General features: G+C 44.9%; 1 protein-coding gene and 1 long non-coding RNA gene across 4 annotated transcripts; one reads left to right on the plus strand and one right to left on the minus strand.

Annotated features, from left to right (window-relative positions):
* Nucleotides 1–1,691: 1,691 nt before the first annotated feature.
* On the minus strand, nucleotides 1,692–19,837 carry dusp22b (dual specificity phosphatase 22b). Of its 2 annotated transcripts, none has more exons than XM_035799781.2 (7): nucleotides 19,703–19,837; nucleotides 17,963–17,996; nucleotides 17,698–17,780; nucleotides 16,818–16,867; nucleotides 15,583–15,657; nucleotides 2,445–2,616; nucleotides 1,692–2,187 (listed from the first exon to the last, which is right to left on the minus strand). In XM_035799781.2, the coding sequence occupies exons 1-7, from the start codon at nucleotides 19,775–19,777 to the stop codon at nucleotides 2,035–2,037; spliced, it is 642 nt and encodes a 213-aa protein (XP_035655674.1). In that variant the 5' UTR covers nucleotides 19,778–19,837; the 3' UTR covers nucleotides 1,692–2,034. The 2 variants fall into 2 exon arrangements, with proteins under 2 accessions (XP_035655674.1, XP_035655675.1); XM_035799782.2 differs by lacking the exon at nucleotides 19,703–19,837 and adding an exon at nucleotides 19,552–19,696.
* On the plus strand, nucleotides 6,402–9,995 carry LOC127911021 (uncharacterized). 2 transcript variants are annotated; one of them, XR_008077384.1, is made up of 3 exons: nucleotides 6,402–6,551; nucleotides 7,274–7,507; nucleotides 9,240–9,995. It is a non-coding gene; the product is annotated as an uncharacterized LOC127911021 (long non-coding RNA). The 2 variants fall into 2 exon arrangements; XR_008077385.1 differs by having other exon boundaries at nucleotides 7,352–7,507.
* Nucleotides 19,838–20,733: the final 896 nt, after the last annotated feature.

Below are 20,733 nucleotides of genomic sequence, written 5' to 3' on the forward strand. Positions count from 1 at the left end.
ATGATTGGACAGGAAAGGCACACACCTGTCTATGTGAGGCCCCACAGTTGACAGTGCATGTCAGAGCAAAAACCAGCCATGAGGTTGAAAGGAATTGTCTGTTGAGCTCTGAGAACGGATTGTGTCAAGGCATAGGGAAGGGTACCGAAACATTTCTGCAGCATTGAAGGTCCCCAATAACACAGTGGCCTCCATCATTCTTAAATGGAAGAAGTTTGGAACCACCAAGACTCTTCCTAGAGCTGGCCGCCCAGCCAAACTGAGCAATCGGGGGAGAAGAACTTGGTCAGGGAGGTGACCAAGAACCTGATGGTCACTCGGACAGAGGTCCAAAGTTCCTCTGTGGAGATGGGAGAACCTTCCAGAAAGACAACCATCTCTGCAGCACTCCACCAATCAGGCCTTTAAGGAAGAGTGGTTTGATGAAACCAAGATTGCACTCTTTGGCCTGAATGCCAAGCGTCACAGAAACCTGGCACAAAATCCCTACAGTGAGGCATGGTGGTGCCCACATCCTGCTGTGGGGATATTTTTCAGCGGCAGGGGCTGGGAGACTAGTCAGTCACGAGGGAAAGATGAACAGAGCAAAGAACAGAGAGATCCTTGATGAAAACCTGTTCCAGAGCGCTCAGGACCTCAGACACCTTCCAACAGGACAACAACCCTAAGCACACAGCCAGGACAACACAGGAGAGGCTTCAGCACAAGTCTCTGAACGTCCTCGAGTGGCCCAGCCAGAGCCGGGACTTGAACCCGATTGAACTGAGGAGACTTGAAAATAACTGCAGCGACGACGCTCCCCATCCTACATGACAGAGCTTAAGAGGATCTGTAGAGAAGAATGGGAGAAACTCCCCAAATACAGGTGTGCAGGCTTGTAGCGTCATACCCAACAAGATTTGAGGCTGTAATAGCTGCCAAAGGTACTTCAACAAGGTACTGAGTAAAAGGTCTGAAAACCTAAGTAAATGTTGTATTTCATTTTTTATATATATATACATTTGAAAAAAATCTAAAAACCTGTTTTTGCTTTGTTATTATGGGGTATTGTATGTAAATTGATGAGGCGGGGAAACAATTTAATCCATTTTAGAACAAGGCTGCAACGTAACAAAATGTGGAAAAAGTGAAGGGGTCTGACTGAACACTATCAGAATGCACTGTATATATTTTTCATAACTTTGTTATATTGCTTTTAAAATGGAATTTCTATTTAATTTAGTCAACCCTCCTGATATGTGATTACAGTATTACACTGATATAGTATATTTTAGTGGAGAAGAGTGGATTAATTTCATTAACAAATAGCCTACAATATAGCCTAAATTGGTTCTATGGCAATACTGCTGCCCTCCAGTGGTTGTGAAAGGTGCATAACCTTAAATATCATCTGGGTCTATTTCATAGACTGTGTGATATATCTATTGGAGGTCTACACTATAGGTAAGCTGATGGGTAAGCTACAGACAAATTAAATGTAGTTGCACTCATGCCCAGCCCTCTCTATCCCTCCGATGCTGACAGTGAAAGTTGGCTGAAAAGGTTGTTTTTCTCTGCTGTCATGCAAGGCTTCCTTTGCATTAGACACAAACAGGAAATAGACCCGAAACAGAGAGCACAGAGAATGTCTTTCTGTCATCACATGGTATCTGACAGCACACACAGCAGTTAATAACCATTTAATCACACAGTGACTTGAATCCTTTTATTATTGCACAAAAAGCTCACAAATGGCTTCAAGAAGAAACAAATGACATTGTAACAATATTATACATTTTGAAGATTTAGAAAAGCAAGTACAAATACAGAACGTGGTATACATAGCTATATACATAAAATAGGGGTAATGAAACCAGTAGTATTAGCCATAATAAACATCAATAAACTTTCTCAAAATGGTGCATCAATCGGCCCATCCTCCCCCAGTCTTCTCCAGCAAAGGGACAACGGCGTACTGACAGAGAGAGAACCCCCCTCTTGGGACCAGAGTGGTATCATCCCACAATGCAAGACTTAAGACCTAGATAAGGGGTCTCAGGTACCCTGCAATCCTGGAGGGGTGGGCGGCTCAATATTCACCTCCACCGCCACCCCGTTGGGTTTGAGACTCCTTGTCAACAGGATGCGGATGTCGTCCTCGTCATTGAAGGGACTCTCTTTGTACTCCTGCCGAAGCCACTCCCTGTACTGGAGAGACAGACAGCAACATAAAGTATGTCAATACTCTTGTCTGTTGAGACAGCTGTATTCTCTTCCTCAAGTAACTACAAGTCTACTCCACTCTCTGAAGGCTTTAATGCTTAACACATACATTTTTCATGATAAGAAACTCCTTTTTATTGAACTTCCATTCCCTCCAAGAGTGCCTGCATCTCTTACACTGTCACCTGTACCTAGACTGACATCTTTTCCCCTGTCCTCCCTCTATCCCCCTCTGTATTGACCTGGTCAGCGTGAGTGGTCTCAAACTCCTGGAGCTGGCGCTGAAACCCCAGGTTGGGGCCAGCGCAGGGCCGGGCCACCCTCACAGCAGCCAGAGCCTCCTGCCAGCCCAGCCCTGTCACTGTCATGATGTAGGCCACCACCAGGGAGACACTCCGAGACACACCCGCCAGACTGCATGGAGAGAGGAATGGATGGTTAACCTCTTAAATGTAATGGCAAAATGTAGATTCCCGCCTAAATAGACTTACCCAAAAGTAACTGCTATTCATGTGTAATTACATGATTCCGACATGCAAAAACATGGCATATTTGGAAAGAAGACATCTGGGAGATTTTGAGGAAATGATCAGAAGATATATAGGAGTACACAAGATCAAGTGCACACAAAATAACAGTTTATTTTATTTTATTGACAAGCTATAAGTGAATAATTCATGACTAGAGCTGAAACACATCAGATGGCTTCTACAACATGTGAACAATATCAGAAAGCAAATGGGATTGATAGACCTAACAGCTAGAAATGGGCAGATGTTTTAGTAAGTGGTGTCTGGTGTGGACGTTTCCAAGTGTCCCTAAACCTCTCCAAAGTGGCATATGTCTGTAAATTAGATCATTCCACTGCTAGTACATATTGTCAATCCTTAAATGCTATTTGTTCATTATAAAAACACAATATCTACCATATCAACATTCAACTGTCCTTTCAACCTCTCCAAAGTGTCCGAATGTGGTAATTGCCCTGTTTTTGCACACTGGGGGTGCCTAAAAGTTATTGTTCTTTATAAAATCTAAATTTCTTAAACACCATCCTCTCTCAAACATTGTGGTGGTTTTGGGGGACATACAGGGGATTTCAAGTGTTTTTGTAGCCTCTCCAAAGTGCCTGAACGTTTAGCCTAGGCATATCCAATGTATTGGTCTGTGGTGGTTGTGAGGTTGCTTTGGGCCCCCAATTCAACACCAGCTGCTGTTGGAAGGCCAACTGGGAGAGAGGGATTTGACCTTTGCTTTGGCCATCTGCTTGTGGAGAATACAAGTATTTACTGTAGCAATGTCCACAAAGTGGTAAAAAAAAAGTATTATACCACTTCCTGGTCTTGTGGAGGACCTGGTAGTAGCCTATCAGAGCATCAGATAGGTCGTCACCCCTCATGCTGGCATTGTAGTCCTTCACAGAAACAGGAATAGGGACATTCTTCCTCACCCATCACCCATTGGCATTTTTCACGCTTCTTGAGACATGGTCGTTATTGAATGCCTTATGCTGTGTGGTGAGCATAGTTACTTCCGTAGCAGCTTGTTAGTCCTGATCCAACGTATGGCCCCCCTCTCTGCAGTCTTTTCATGTTGTTTACCTTGGTCTTGGAAAACGAGTCTGTTAGGACGAATGGGAAGCCCATCAACTGCATAACAGAAGTGGAATAATGTGTCCCTGAACTGTCACGCCCTGGTCGAAGTAATGTATGTTTGTCTTCATTTATTTGGTCAGGCCAGGGTGTGACATGGGTTATTGTGGTGCGTTTTTGTCATGGGTTTTTTTGTGGGGTGTCTAGCATAGTCTATGGCTGCCTGAAGCGGTTCTCAATCAGAGTCAGGTGTATATCGTTGTCTCTGATTGGGAACCATATTTAGGCAGCCATATTCTTTGAGTATGTCGTGGGTGATTGTTCCTGTCTCTGTGTTTGTAGTTACCAGATAGGCTGTATATGTTTTCACTTTCCGTTTGTTGTTTTTTGTATTGTTCGTGTTTTTTTCTTTATTAAAGATGTATCGAACTCACCACGCTGCATTTTGGTCCGACTCTCCTTCAACGGAAGAAAGCCGTAACATGAACAAAGGAGGGGTCAAAATCAAAAGTAACAGTCAGTATCTGGTGTGGCCACCAGCTGCATTAAGAACTGCAGTGCATCTCCTTCTAATGGACTGCACCAGATTTGCCAGTTCTTGCTGTGAGATGTTACCCCACTCTTCCACCAAGGCACCTGCAAGTTCCCAGACATTTTGGGGGGGAATGGCCCTAGCCCTCACCCTCCGATCCAACAGGTCCCAGACATGCTCAATGGGATTGAGATCTGGGCTCCTCACTGGCCATGGCAGAATACTGACATTCCTGTCTTGCAGGAAATCACACATAGAACGAGTAGTATGGCTGGTGGTATTGTCAGGCTGGAGGGTCATGTCAGGATGAGCCTGCAGGAAGGGTACCACATGAGGGAAGAGGATGTCTTCCCTGTAATGCACAGTGTTGAGATTGCCTTCAATGACAACATGCTCAATCCGATGATGCTGTGACACACCCCAGACCATGACGGACCCTCCACCTCCAAATCGATCTCGCTCCAAAGTACAGGCCTCGGTGTAACGCTCTTTCCTTCGACGATAAGCGCGAATTCGACCATCAACCCTGGTGAGATGAAACCGCGACTCTTCAGTGAAGAGCACTTTCTGCCAGGCCTGTCTGATCCAGCAACGGTGGGTTTGTGCCCATAGGCCCATAGGCGATGTTGCTGCTGGTGATGTCAGGTGAGGACCTGCCTTACAACAGTCTCTCTCAGCCTATTGCAGACAATCTGAGCACTGATGGAGGAATTGTGCATTCCTGGTGTAACTCAGGCAGTTGTTGTTGCCATTCTGTACCTGTCGCGCAGGTGTGATGTTCAGATGTACCGATCTTGTGCCAGGTGTTGTTACACGTGGTCTGCCACTGCAAGGATGATCAGCTGTCCGTCCTATCTCCTTATAGCACTGTCTTAGGTACGGACATTGCACAGTACGGACATTGCAATTTATTTCCCTGGCCACATCTGCAGTCCTCATGCCTCCTTGCAGCATGCCTAAGGCCCGTTCACACAGATGAGCAGGGACCCTGGGCATGTTTCTTTTGGTGTTTTTCAGAGTCAGTAGAAGGGCCTCTTTTAGTGTCCTACGTGTTCATAACTGTGACCTTAATTGCCTACCATCTGTAAGCTGTTAGTGTCTTAGCGACCGTTCCAGAGGTGCATGTTCATAAATGTTTTATGTTTCATTGAACAAGCATGGGAAACAGTGTTTAAATGCTTTTCAATCAAGATCTGTGAAGTTATTTGGATTTTTACGAATGATCTTTGAAAGACAGGGTCCTGAAAAAGGGACATTTCTTTTTTTGCTGAGTTTAGATGAAAAAGTTCCACGTGTAGGCAGAGGCTGAATAATCTAGCACAAAGCACCTTGTAGCCCCATTTGGTCTGCTTATTTTTCATATATCGCTTCAAGCCAATTCAAGCCTTTGAGGCAACCATGCACTCATCTATAGATAGATTTTGAGCAGGCTGGAAGTAAGTTTTGCATACCTCCACCATGTCATGATACAGGTGCTTGACTCTTGCAAGACGATCATACCCTGCAGTCCCCTTCTGGTCATTCTCCTGATACTTTTGTGGGTCACTCATGTGAATAGTATGGTTGATGACCAAGAATCGCGTTTCACTCATGATGGAGGTGGGGAACTCGAACCGATTGAGTGGGGACTTGCTCCAGTTGTCAACTAGTCTTGATACCTTTACCAGTCCCATGTAAATCACCAAGGAAGTGTAGTTGAGCATGTCACCCAAGGTGACAGGTTTTCAGGACATCTTCCTTCCCCCCTGCTGCTTCTTGTCCCCATACTTGTTGGTATTACTAATTAGTGTTCCCAGTACAGAGGTTGTAAAGTAGAGCTGAAACAGCTGTAAGGGGCTGTATGTTTCATCACTAACCACCTGTGGGCCTTTGGGTTTAAACCAAAATTGTTCTGGTTCCTCATCATCTTCAAAGACCGTATGCCACCTGTCCTCAGTTTCCTCTCCCTCTGTTGTGCTGCTTCCACTGCCTCTCCCTCTTCTCTATTGAGGCCTAGATCTCCTCCCTGCCCCTCACCTCCAGATTAACTTGCACAGAGGGGACTGGTGCCAGGGCCTGCAGTGGGGGTGGTAAAAGAGGAGTGGGCTCTTTGCGGAGTAGTGGTAGTAGAATCATCAGATGGGGTGATTGACACTGCAGTGGGGGTGGTTGAAGAGGAGTGGGGTCTTTGCGGAGTAGTGGTAGTAGAATCATCAGATGGGGTGATTGACACAGCAGTGGGGGTGGTTGAAGAGGAGTGGGGTCTTTGAGTAGTGGTAGTAGAATCATCAGATGGGGTGATTGACACAGCAGTGGGGGTGGTTGAAGAGGAGTGGGGTCTTTGGTGGTAGTAGAATCATCAGATGGGGTGATTGACACAGCAGTGGGGGTGGTTGAAGAGGAGTGGGGTCTTTGCGGAGTAGTGGTAGAATAGAATCACTCAGATGGGGTGATTGACACAGCTGCAGTGGGGTGGTTGAAGAGGAGTGGGGTCTTTGCGGAGTAGTGGTAGTAGAATCATCAGATGGGGTGATTGACACTGCAGTGGGGGTGGTTGAAGAGGAGTGGGGTCTTTGCGGAGTGTGGTAGTAGAATCATCAGAATTGACACAGCAGTGGGGGTGGTTGAAGAGGAGTGGGGTCTTTGCGGAGTAGTGGTAGTAGAATCATCAGATCAGTGTGGGTAGTGGTAGTCATCAGATGGGGTGATTGACACTGCAGTGGGTAGTGGGGGTTGAAGAGGAGAGGAGTGGGGTCTTTGCGGAGTAGTGGTAGTAGAATCATCAGATGGGGTGATTGACACTGCAGTGGGGGTGGTTGAAGAGGAGTGGGGTCTTGGAGTAATGGTAGTAGAATCATCAGATGGGGTGATTGACACTGCAGTGGGGGTGGTTGAAGAGGAGTGGGGTCTTTGCGGAGTAGTGGTAGTAGAATCATCAGATGGGGTGATTGACACTGCAGTGGGGCAGGTTGAAGAGGAGTGGGGTCTTTGCGGAGTAGTGGTAGTAGAATCATCAGATGGGGTGATTGACACTGCAGTGGGGCAGGTTGAAGAGGAGTGGGGTCTTTGCGGAGTAGTGGTAGTAGAATCATCAGATGGGGTGATTGACACAGCAGTGGGGCAGGTTGAAGAGGAGTGGGGTCTTTGCGGAGTAGTGGTAGTAGAATCATCAGATGGGGTGATTGACACAGCAGTGGGGCAGGTTGAAGAGGAGTGGGGTCTTTGCGGAGTAGTGGTAGTAGAATCATCAGATGGGGTGATTGACACTGCAGTGGGGTCTTTGCAGAGTAGTGGTTGAATCAAGATGGGGTGATTGACACTGCAGTGGGGTCTTTGCAGAGTAGTGGTAGTAGAATCATCAGATGGGGTGATTGACACTGCAGTGGGGGTGGTTGAAGAGGAGTGGGGTCTTTGCAGAGTAGTGGTAGTAGAATCATCAGATGGGGTGATTGACACTGCAGTGGGGGTGGTTGAAGAGGAGTGGGGTCTTTGCAGAGTAGTGGTAGTAGAATCATCAGATGGGGTGATTGACACTGCAGTGGGGGTGGTTGAAGAGGAGTGGGGTCTTTGCAGAGTAGTGGTAGTAGAATCATCAGATGGGGTGATTGACAGATGGGGTGATTGACACTGCAGTGGGGGAATGGTTGAAGAGGGGGTGGTGGGGTCTTTGCAGAGTAGTGGTAGTAGAATCATCAGATGGGGTGATTGACACTGATGGGGTGATTGACAGTGGGGGTGGTTGAAGAGGAGTGGGGTCTTTGCGGAGTAGTGGTAGTAGAATCATCAGATGGGGTGATTGACACAGAGTTGGGGTCTTTGCGGAGTGGTAGTAGAATCACAGATGGGGTGATTGACACTGCAGTGGGGGGTGGTTGATGGAGAGGAGTGGGGTCTTTGCGGAGTAGTGGTAGTAGAATCATCAGATGGGGTCTTTGGTTGAGAGGAGTAGAGTGGTAGTAGAATCATCAGATGGGGTGATTGACACTGCAGTGGGGGTGGTTGAAGAGGAGTGGGGTCTTTGCAGAGTAGTGGTAGTAGAATCATCAGATGGGGTGATTGACACTGCAGTGGGGGTGGTAAAAGAGGAGTGGGGTCTTTGCAGAGTAGTGGTAGTAGAATCATCAGATGGGGTGATTGACACTGCAGTGGGGGTGGTTGAAGAGGAGTGGGGTCTTTGCAGAGTAGTGGTAGTAGAATCATCAGATGGGGTGATTGACACTGCAGTGGGGGTGGTTGAAGAGGAGTGGGGTCTTTGCAGAGTAGTGGTAGTAGAATCATCAGATGGGGTGATTGACACTGCAGTGGGGGTGGTTGAAGAGGAGTGGGGTCTTTGCGGAGTAGTGGTAGTAGAATCATCAGATGGGGTGATTGACACAGCAGTGGGGGTGGTTGAAGAGGAGTGGGGTCTTTGCAGAGTAGTGGTAGTAGAATCATCAGATGGGGTGATTGACACTGCAGTGGGGGTGGTTGAAGAGGAGTGGGGTCTTTGCAGAGTAATGGTAGTAGAATCATCAGATGGGGTGATTGACACTGCAGTGGGGGTGGTAAAAGAGGAGTGGGGTCTTTGCAGAGTAGTGGTAGTAGAATCATCAGATGGGGTGATTGACACTGCAGTGGGGGTGGTAAAAGAGGAGTGGGGTCTTTGCAGAGTAGTGGTAGTAGAATCATCAGATGGGGTGATTGACACAGCAGTGGGGGTGGTTGAAGAGGAGTGGGGTCTTTGCGGAGTAGTGGTAGTAGAATCATCAGATGGGGTGATTGACACAGCAGTGGGGGTGGTTGAAGAGGAGTGGGGTCTTTGCAGAGTAGTGGTAGTAGAATCATCAGATGGGGTGATTGACACTGCAGTGGGGGTGGTAAAAGAGGAGTGGGGTCTTTGCAGAGTAATGGTAGTAGAATCATCAGATGGGGTGATTGACACTGCAGTGGGGCAGGTTGAAGAGGAGTGGGGTCTTTGCAGAGTAATGGTAGTAGAATCATCAGATGGGGTGATTGACACTGCAGTGGGGGTGGTTGAAGAGGAGTGGGGTCTTTGCAGAGTAGTGGTAGTAGAATCATCAGATGGGGTGATTGACACTGCAGTGGGGGTGGTTGAAGAGGAGTGGGGTCTTTGCAGAGTAGTGGTAGTAGAATCATCAGATGGGGTGATTGACACAGCAGTGGGGGTGGTTGAAGGGGGGACCTTGACCGTCGGGGTGGCGCTTGCATGGAAGGGGTGGCTCCCAAAAGTCATCATCCAAATCTTCTGCATCCTCCACTCTGTGGTGAATAAAATAAAGGGATATATTGTTGTAAGACACAGAATTACAGTTGACTAAATTTACAAAACGACATTACTGTAGAGTAAAAACACCACGCCTAAACTTTATCTGTACAGTGACTCTCATAGAAGGTGTGAAGCACACACACAATGCAAACAGTAACACAAAGGCGACAACCACAAATAAACAATGGCCATGAGAGTTTAGTGGCCTCTCCAAAGTTACAAAGATGAAACTTAGAACAGCAAACAGTGAACTAATATGAAACATAGACAATAACTACTTTGGAAATATATAACATTGAAATGACTTGTTACATAGGCCTATGGTAACTAAATCCAAAGCACAAAAAGCAGAAGATTTGTAAAAAAAAAAACAATACCTATAGTAAATATATAAAGTCATGAAAATAATTTACTTACAGATCTAAAAGTGGATCCAATCCTTCTAGAAAGAAATCTTCGTCGGCCAAGTCGAAATCTTCGTTCCCCTTTTTTATACATATTTTTTATTTAACCTTTATTTAACCAGGTAGGCAAGTTGAGAACAAGTTCTCATTTACAATTGCGACCTGGCCAAGATAAAGCAAAGCAGTTCGTCACAAAACAGAGTTACACATGGAGTAAAACAAACATACAGTCAATAATACAGCAGAAAAATAAGTCTATATACGACGTGAGCAAATGAGGTGAGATAAGGGAGGTAAAGGCAAAGAAAAGGCCATGGTGGCGAAGTAAATACAATATAGCAAGTAAAACACTGGAATGGTAGATTTGCAGTGGAAGAATGTGCAAAGTAGAAATAAAAATAATGGGGTGCAAAGGAGCAAAATAAATTCATTAATAAATACAGTAGGGGAAGAGGTACTTGTTTGGGCTAAATTATAGATGGGCTACGTACAGGTGCAGTAAACTGTGAGCTGCTCTGACAGCTGGTGCTGAAAGCTAGTGAGGAAGATAAGTGTTTCCAGTTTCAGAGATTTTTGTGGTTCGTTCCAGTGACTGGCAGCAGAGGACTGGAATGAGAGGCGTCCAAAGGAAGAATTGGTTTTGGGGGTGACCAGAGAGATATACCTGCTGGAGCGTGTGTTACAGTTGGGTGGTGCTATGATGACCAGCGAGCTGAGATAAGGGGGACTTTACCTAGCAGGGTCTTGTAGATGTCCTGGAGCCAGTGGTTTTGGCGACAAGTATGAAGCGAGGGCCAACCAACGAGAGCGTACACGTCGCAGTGGTGGATAGTATATGGGGCTTTGGTGACAAAACGGATGGCACTGTGATAGACTGCATCCAATTTATTGAGTAGAGTATTGGAGGCTATTTTGTAAATGACATCTCCGAAGTCGAGGATCGATAGGATGGTCAGTTTTATGAGGCTATGTTTGGCAGCATGAGTGAAGGATGCTTTGTTGCGAAATACGAAGCCAATTCTAGATTTAACTTTGGATTGGAGATGTTTGATGTGAGTCTGGAAGGAGAGTGTACAGTCTAACCAGACACCTAGGTATTTGTAGTTGTCCACATATTCTAAGTTAGAACCGTCCAGAGTAGTGATGCTGGACGGGCGGGCAGGTGCAGGCAGCGATCGGTTGAAGAGCATACATTTGGTTTTACTTGTATTTAAGAGCAGTTGGAGGCCACGGAAGGAGAGTTGTATGGCATTGAAGCTTGTCTGGATGGTCGTTAACACAGTGTCCAAAGGAGGGCCAGAAGTATACATAATGGTGTCGTCTGCGTAGAGGTGGATCAGAGACTCACCAGCAGCAAGAGCGACATCATTGATGTATACAGAGAAGAGAGTTGGCCCAAGAATTGAACCCTGTGGCACCAACATAGAGACTGCCAGACGCCCGGACAACAGGCCCGGCTGGGGGCAGAGGGTGGTCTATAGCAGGCGGCAACGGTGAGAGACTTGTTTTTAGAGAGGTAGATTTTTAAAAGTAGAAGCTCAAGTTGTTTGGGTACAGACCTGGATAGTAGGAGAGAACTCTGCAGGCTATCTCTGCAGTAGATTGCAACATCGCCCCCTTCGGCCGTTCAAATCAAATCAAATCAAAAATCAAATAAAATCAAATGTATTTATATAGCCCTTCGTACATCAGCTGATATCTCAAAGTGCTGTACAGAAATCCAGCCTAAAACCCCAAACAGCAAGCAATGCAGGTGTAGAAGCACGGTGGCTAGGAAAAACTTCCTAGAAAGGCCAAAACCTAGGAAGAAACCTAGAGAGGAACCAGGCTATGTGGGGTGGCCAGTCCTGTTCTGGCTGTGCCGGGTGGAGATTATAACAGAACATGGCCAAGATGTTAAAATGTTCATAAATGACCAGCATGGTCGAACAATAATAACGCAGAACAGTTGAAACTGGAGCAGCAGCACGGCCAGGTGGACTGGGGACAGCAAGGAGTCATCATGTCAGGCTCTTCTATCTTGTCTGAAGATGTTGTAGTTAGGGATGGAGATTTCAGAGTTTTTGGTGGTTTTCCTAAGCCAGGATTGGCAGAGTGTCCTAAAGCAGTGAATAAAACAAACTTAGGGAAGAGGTTTCTAATGTTAACATGCATGAAACCAAGGCTATTACGGTTACAGAAGTCATCAAAAGAGAGCGCCTGGGGAATAGGAGTGGAGCTTGGCACTGCAGGGCCTGGATTCACCTCTACATCACCAGAGTAACAGAGGAGGAGTAGGATAAGGAAACGGCTAAAAGCTATGAGAATTGGTCGTCTAGGACGTCCAGAATAACAGAGTAAAATGAGGTTTCTGGGGGCGATGAAATAGCTTCAAGATATAATGTACAGACAAAGGTATGGTAGGATGTGAATACAGTGGAGGTAAACATAGGCATTGAGTGATGATGAGAGAGATATTGTCTCTAGAAACATCATTGAAACCAGGTGATTTCATTGCATGTGTGGGTGGTGGAACTGAAAGGTTGGATAAGGTATAGTGAGCAGGGCTAGAGGCTTTACAGTCAATAAACACTAACCAGAACAGCAATGGACAAGGCATATTGACTTTAAGGAGAGGCATGCTTAGTTGAGTGATCATAAGGGTCCAGTGAGTAGTGAGGTTGGTTGGGGTCACGGCGATTCAGACAGCTAGCCGGGCCATCGGTAGCAAACTGGCAGAGGACGGAGGTCTGTTTTTAGCCACCTTGTGCGTTTCCATCGGTAGATTAGTGGGGTACCGTGTGGTAGAGGGGAACAATCCAATTGGCAAAATAGATATAGTTATAGTGACCCAAGAAAATTGTCCTATTCAGACCTATTCAGATAGCAGCCGATAAGACAGCTAACGATTAGTGGGCCGCAGATGGGTGTTCAGGTAACGTCGCGACGGAGGGGCCAGTTGGATAACACCCTCGGGTAGATAACGTCGGTAGTCCAGTCGTGAAGGCCCGGTGGGGCTCTGCATCGGCAGTAAAACGGGTCTGGATAGGTGATTGTAGTCCAGGAGTGGCTGATGGAACTCTTCACCTGGCTAGCTCCAGAATAATTGATGTTTGCTCCGGGACTGACGTAAGCCAATAGTCACTTGGATAGAAGCTAGCTAGCTGCAAGATCCAGGTGTAAATGTCCAGAGCTTGCGGTAGAAATCCGGGGATATGGAGAGAAAATTGGTCCGGTATGCTCTGGTCTGAGTCGCGTTGTACAAAACTGCCGATAGCTTTTCGAGCTAAAGGATAGCTGATGACCACCAACCGTGGTTAGCTGAATACTAACGTTAGCCAGTAAACTGGATAGCTTCTGGCTAGCTTCTATTATGAATTTCAGATTTGAGGTGAATAATACTTTTTTTTAAATTGGTGAGGCGGGTTGCAGGAGAGTGTTTTGAAGTTGAGATTTTTAGAAAAAAAGATATATAAAAAGATATGTGAAGAAAAGATGTAAATATATATTTACACGGGACACGACACGACGAGGACAAAGGACGTCTGACTGCCATCTTGGGAATGAAGGATCCGAGTCCGACTCCAGTATTTTATTCAAAGCTTCTATGTCGGTATACTTATTCGAAGTTGCTTTCTTTTTAGGTTTCTGTTCGATATTCTTAGTTTTTACCTTTTTTACCCCTTGAGAAGCATTTTATGTTAAAGTGATGAAATCTGTTTACAATGTAATGTAGTGTGCGTCTCGTCTCTGATCCAGGTAGCAGTAGTTCGCATTACGCATAAAAGGTTATAGGCCTTGCTTTGTCCCATCCAGGTCAACTGCATATCCCTGGAAAGCTTACCTCATTGGCTACAAGACTGTCAAGGTGCCATAGTAGCCAATTCCATGTGTAATGGATGCCTACAGGGCGTCAGCCGGCAACATCATAGTTGCCGGCTATAGTCATTCGGTGGACATTGGCCATTCGATCTTGCCATTAAGTCATACATCATCAGATAACATTGGCAATAAGCTAGATTTGCTCCTACCAACCTAGGGATTCATTTCATATGCCCCATGTAGCGAAAACACAGACCAAATCAAAGCTTACCTTGTAAGACCCATGAGGATTTGGCATGGGTCCCCGTAAACCGCTACAGAGGGTAGTGCGTACGGCCCAGTACTCCACTGGGGGGCAAGCTTCCTGCCATCCAGGACCTATATGACCTGGGGTGGCAGGTATCCTAGTGGTCAGAGCGTTGGACTAGTAACCAGAAGGTTGCAAGATCGAATCCCCGAGCTGACAAGGTAAAAATCTGTAGTTCTGCCCCTGACCAAGGCAGTTAACCCACTGTTTCTAGGCCGTCATTGAAAATAAGAATTTGTCCTTAACTGACTTAACAGGTAAAATTAAAATAAATATAATAGGTGGTGTCAGAAGAAAGCCCATAAAATTGTCACAGACTCTAGTCACCCAAGTCATAGACTGTTTTCTCTGCTACCGCACGCAAGCGGTACTAAGACCAAAAGGCTCCTTAACAGCCTCTACCCCCAAGCCATAAGACTGCTGAACAATTAATCAAATAGCCATTGACCCCCTCCATTTGTTTTTACACTGCTGATACTCACTGTTTATTATCTAAGCATAGTCACTTCACCTCTACCTACATGTACAAATGACCTCGACTAACCTGTACCCCCTCACACTGACTCGGTACCGGTACCCCCTGTATAGCCTCGTTATTGTGTTACTTTTTATTATTTCTCCTTTACTTTATTTTGTAAATATTTTCTTAACTCATTTCAAGCATTTCACGGTAAGGTCTACACTTGTATTCGACCCATGTGACAAATAATGTTTGATTCGATTATAATTTGTTTGATGAAAACGTTGGGTAAAATAAACATTTTGACTCTCGGCACTGGTGATCAATAACGGTAGGTCACAGGCAGATGAATAACACATCCTTATGATCTGCGGAGTCCCGGCTTTTGGTGTTTATCAGTGTATTCCGTGTTTATTCCGTTTATGCTTCACAACGCTAACCGGAATGAAGGTAGCAGCCATCTTGAAATGAGGTTATCGGCCCTCATAAATGTGTATGCCCATATATGGTAGTAAGTCACACCAAAGACTTGAAGGCGCCGATCAATAGCCAAGATACTCAGTTTTCCGCAGACATCCTGGTTTTGCAGATAGGGTCTACCATTCTCATACCAGCCCTCAATTCAATAAAACAAATCAAACAGGGTCCCCAAATATGGGGACTTTACATTTAAGAGGGAGGGATGGATAAGAGCTGGCCTGGCCATGATAGAGATAAAGGGCATGGACATCAGCAGGTCATATTAATAGACAATACATTTACTTGACTTGGAAGTCAAAGATAGAGACTGTGGAGGCAACATTAGAACATTTATTTAACGGAAGGGTCTTCTGTATTTCCCAGAAGACCCTCACCAGAGATACCTCAGATAGTTGAACAACACAACACATTCAAATCAAGATTGTTGTTTGGGGAAGTTCAAGAATAGCCTTCTTTGTTATCTGTCTATGTGCTGCTTACCATAGTCACACATGGGTTCACTTGTGAGCACTCAGAGATACAGAGATACAGTAACAGATGGACAAAGTTTATGACTCACCAGTGGACCAGACAGCCCTCTCCTTTCAGCCGGGACTCGTGCATGAACATGATGCTCTGTTTGAAGTGCTGTGTCCTGAGAATGACACACATACAGGTTATGTACAGTCATAAGCAGGTCATAACACAATAACAAACCGGTTACCATTCCCACAGTAGTAACAACATTGTATTTGTTGTGGAAGACAAAGCATATAGGACAAGTAACATTAAATTTGCCAAAAAAGCTGTAAAACGGGCCCTCCACCCCAGTCATAGAAAGTGGGGGGATGAGTGGGTAACGACTCATAATGCTGAGAGGAGAACGACTCATAATAATGGCTGGAAAGGTGAAAAAACACACATGGAAACCATGTGTTTGATGTGTTTGATACTATTCCATGTATTCCCTTCCAGCCATTACTATGAGCCCATCCTCCCTAATTACGGTGCCATCAGCCACCTGTGGTGTGCGAGCAGTGAAGGGTATGGGTGAGGGGAGGGCCGTAGGGGTGAGCATGGGTGTGTTCTTCTAGGCCCTAGGGCCATCTATCCATCCTCCTGACAGGACCAGGATGAGCAAGTGGTGTCTGTCCATCTCTGGCTAGCCAGGGCCAGTTTAACATTTCACCTGCAGGTTTCACACACCTTGCTGGAGAGGCAAGGTGTGGGAGTAACAGGGGAGTTGACAGCGACATCTGGGTGCCTGGGTGTTAGTGTGTGCGTGAGTCTTTTTCGGGGGTGTGATAAAAATAGAGGCGCAGTGCAGACGGACGTGGCAACTCATAGAGAAGCAGAGACTTCCTGTTCCTTCCTGCGTAGAGGACCAGGCCACCTGCACTCTATGCACTCAACCAGAGGAAATGTGTGTGTGCATTTGTGCATGTTTTTACAGCATCTATCTATCCGCCTATTTATGTATGCATATGTTGGTATGTCGGTGCTCACTACATCTCTGCATGTTTATTGTCTTAATCCTAATGAGTAAAAAGCATTCCATGATTTCTCATGAGGGAAATAAGAAGCCGAAACGCCTAGTCAGCTGGTGATTTATTCAGTGCTTTGATTCACAGTCAACTGGTGAGCATGTGAAGCATATCATTTTCATATCAGGAGAACATGAACTAGAGACGCCCACACAGAGTGTGTGTGCTAGATAGAATGGATCTGACTGGTCTAGTCTGCTTCAGTCCGGTGCTGTCCTGTTCTGTATGGTAGCCTTGTGTACTGTGTGGTGCTGTGTGTTGGGCTACTTACAGGTTTTGTGTGGGCAGGTCCGCTGCTGAGATGCATAGATAGGTAATCTCCTGCAGGAAAACATACAACTGTTATACGCTCTAACACAATTACAATCTAACAGGCAAAGCATGCCGACAGGATCGTTGTAAACACCACTCTGTTCACACTATTACATAATGCTCTCAGTCTTGCAAGTGTGCCTGCAAACAATAACAACCATTATGTAAGCTTACACACCAGGTCCTATCCTATAGACTGTGTTTCTGATGTGGTGATTGCAGCTGTAGTGGGGAAGTAAAGGAACGGGACAGACTGTGCTAGTTTCTATAGGGAGTAGTAGAATATGAGAACACCAAATCCCACACAAGCTAGAGCCAGAGCACTGGGTCAGAAACTAAAAAGAATACTCCTCTCTACCGCCTACACCCTCCCACAGAGCTCATACAGGCTCCAACAAATGATTTCTATTGATGTAATGTGAACCTGTTTTGTTTGGGATGGGGCCTAGTCTAATATTACACGCTAAGCCACATTCCCATACTGCTGTCCTGAATTTTCTGAAAGGCTGGTCCAGGGGCAAACATATACCATGCTCTTATAGGAAGAGCAGTCATGAGGACTGACATGGGGACTGTCAATTTATTTGCTTAACCAAACTGCGTCCGCATTCTTGGATGCAAATCTTGATTTGTCACATTAACATCCATCCAAATTGGATTTTGAAACTGGATTTTGTGTGTGCATATGCTACAGACAGGCATTAAGGAACGTGTATTAATGCATGTGTCAGGTGTCATTAGATCACGTACATTCATATAATATCATGCTGAAAGGAGGTCTGACACGGTATTTAGCCATTTTGATCTAGCGAATGGTCCACTGGGAATTGTTTTCTTACCGGCAGGATAGGGGCTGCACTGTCATGGATGGAGAGGATGTGTGTGATGTTGTTCCTCGCTAACTGCTCTCTGTCCCTCGCATCTAAAGGAAAACAAGTATTGAATGACAAAACACATGAATCATCCATTAAATATTCATAGAATGTTCTCAAATATGAATGTGCCACTGAAATGTACTGGAAGGGAAAATGGTGAAGGGGTGTCTTCATTGGTCTTATCCTTAGCTCAAGCCTCTGACCAGTACAGCTGGGAAGAAACACTTACCTTTGAAGTTTCCTAAGTACAAGTCAGGCAGGACCTATGGGAAGGTAAGAATTGAATATTATTGTGTGACCTGTTGTTTACATTCACCAGTGTTCTTAAACAAGACATAATTACAACAAGCATTTCATTCATTACACAAATAACTAGGCTAAGCAACAATATTACTACTTAAAACACAAGCCCCTGGGCCTATACTCCTGTGCCACTATTGACAGCAAAGACGAAACTCAAATATATAGCCTGTGTTCTCAAGGAAAGACAACATGGAGGTGCAGAGACTGTATATTTAGTTTGACACCAAATACCAGAGGCGAGTGAGCTCACATAACAGACACAGTTCACTCTGATGATAGTGATTATAAGACATGTTAATGTAGGATCTGTTGTGTGTGTGTATATACAACCATTCAAAAGTTTGGGGTCACTTAGAAATGTCCTTGTTTTTGAATGAAAAGCATTTTTTTGTCCATTAAAATAACATAAAATTGATCAGAAATACAGTTGTAGACCATGTTAATGTTGTAGATGACTATTGTAGCTGGAAACGTCGTAATAATACTTGAAAGTACTACTTAAGTCGTTTTTTTGGGTTATCTATACTTTTTACTCCATACATTTTCCATGTCACCCAAAAGTACTCGTTACATTTTGAATGCTTAGTAGAACAGGAAAATGGTTCAATTCACACACGTATCACCCCGACTGCCTCTGATCTGGAAGGCTCACTAAACACAAATGCTTTGTTTGTAAATTATGTCTGAGTGTTGGAGTGTGACCCTGGCTATCCATAACATTCCCTTTTACTTGAGTCATTGGGTACTTTTTCATCCACTGTGTGTGTGTGTGTGTGTGCGTGCGTGTGTGTTTATGTGTGCGTGTGTGTTTATGTGTGTGTTTGTATGTGCATGTGTGTGCGTGCGTGTGCGTGCACGTGTGTGCCTGCTTCCCTCATACCTCTCCTCCCCCATCTCAAACCCAGCTGGAATAACAGTGATGAGAGGTGCAGAAAGCGTTTCCAATTGAAATGAGTTGATGACACCTGTTGTGTACACCAAGTACCAAGCCAACATTTGAGAAGGTCAATTGCTAAAGTAGCCATGATGACACGGAGCCTACAGTATGTGATAAGACACAGAAATGCATTACACCCATAAGTAATATCATCAAATGTAGCATGCTTTGATCATTTTCAACATAAATCTGTCCAATGTGTAGCCAAGGAGTTGGTATGTAAAAGCACAACGCCTACACACCGGGTGTGTCTACTTTGATAGACAGCTAGAGTCATTAAAGTGTACATTGTACAGTAGCATACATACAGCGACAAACAGACACTCTTATGGCAGATGGCCTGAAGTGGAATATGCTATTATGCAATTGTGCACCGATTCAATATAAATTAGACGCAATACGTGTTCATAACACCAATAGAACACACGCATTAAACACATTTGACTACACGCGTTTGATTGACATTCTATATTCATTGAAACCCCCTGTCTACAAAACTACTGTAGCCTACTCAGCGACTATGCGTAAACTTTGCTTTAGGAGCGCATGCATAGGCTGTATATCAACGAATAACATACCTTATTGAGCCCATTACCCATTCTAAACGAAGAATTCTGTAAAACCAACAAATGGAAATTACGGCATTTATTGTTGTACTCTTGTTTCGAGAAGTAGGTCTCCAACGGCTTTCCCGAGAGCTCCCCAAATTGCGAGCGATCGAGTACTCACACAGTCTGCAGCAGCGCTGTTCCCTAAAGCTCCCGATGTTTTCAATGCTTCCTGGGATATGTAGTTTTTTCTCATCTAGAGAAGCATGGTCTATGTAAATGAAGGATGGCAGGCCTACGCTTATTTTTTATATTCACAATTTGTATACAGTCTATGCCACATACTCTATGGGTAGACTTCACCGACAGTGGGCTCCAAAATGACTGGCACCCCTGACTGGCAACGCACAAACAATACTTAAAAATATATTTAAAATATAATTAGAGATAAACTCAAAATACCAACATGTGAGAAATACTGTACATTATTAATGTTTCAATGGAACTAACCAAAATCATACAATTATTTAATACAAAATACATTTCACCAAAATCAAGGTTTCATAATTATTGGCACTCCTCACTCAGTACTTAGAGCAACCACCTCTGGCAAGGATAACAGCAAGGTTAAGTAACACATTTGGAGGGATTTTGGACCATTCCTCTACACAGATCCTTTCAAGATCCTTCACATTTTTGGGTTTCGCTTATCCACTGACCTCTTCAACTCAGCCCACAGGTTTTCGATTGGATTGAGTTCCGGCGACTGAGATGGCCATGGCAGAACATTGATTTTGTTGTCACAGAACCATTTCTGTGTGGATCTTGAGGTATATTTTGGGTCAAGTCAAGTCCACCTACGGACAAGTCCCAGCCTTCTGGCAGAGGCAACCAGATTGTCAGCCAAAATTGCCTGATACTTGGTGGAATTCATTATGCCATCAATATTAACATGTGCCCCTGTACCTCTGGAATTAAAACAGCCCCAAAACATCACTGACCCACCACCATATTTCACCATGAGTATGAGGTGTCTCTCCTTGTATGCATCTTTGTTTTGACGCCAAACATGCCGATGCTGTATCTGACCAAGTCAGTCATAATTGAAATGACGTTTGGCAAACTCCAAGCGCTTGCGTCTGTGTCTCGCGGTCAGAAAGGTCTGACCCAAAGACGCCACCAAGGCCTGCAATTATTTCACAGTGATTCTTT

This window comes from Oncorhynchus keta, chromosome 23 (assembly GCF_023373465.1).
Source record: "Oncorhynchus keta strain PuntledgeMale-10-30-2019 chromosome 23, Oket_V2, whole genome shotgun sequence".
NCBI classification, from domain to species: Eukaryota; Metazoa; Chordata; class Actinopteri; order Salmoniformes; family Salmonidae; genus Oncorhynchus; species Oncorhynchus keta.

Excerpts from the sequence above, each read along its gene's own strand:
- dusp22b (XM_035799781.2), bottom strand. The coding sequence starts at position 19,777 with ATGAGAAAAAACTACATATCCCAGGAAGCATTGAAAACATCGGGAGCT. Across the intron at positions 17,997-19,702 it reads ACAGCGCTGCTGCAGACTGT|GTCCTGCCTGACTTGTACTT; the intron begins GTGAGTACTCGA and ends ACCTTCCCATAG. Across the intron at positions 2,617-15,582 it reads GAGGGCTGTCTGGTCCACTG|TCTGGCGGGTGTGTCTCGGA; the intron begins GTGAGTCATAAA and ends CTCTCCATGCAG.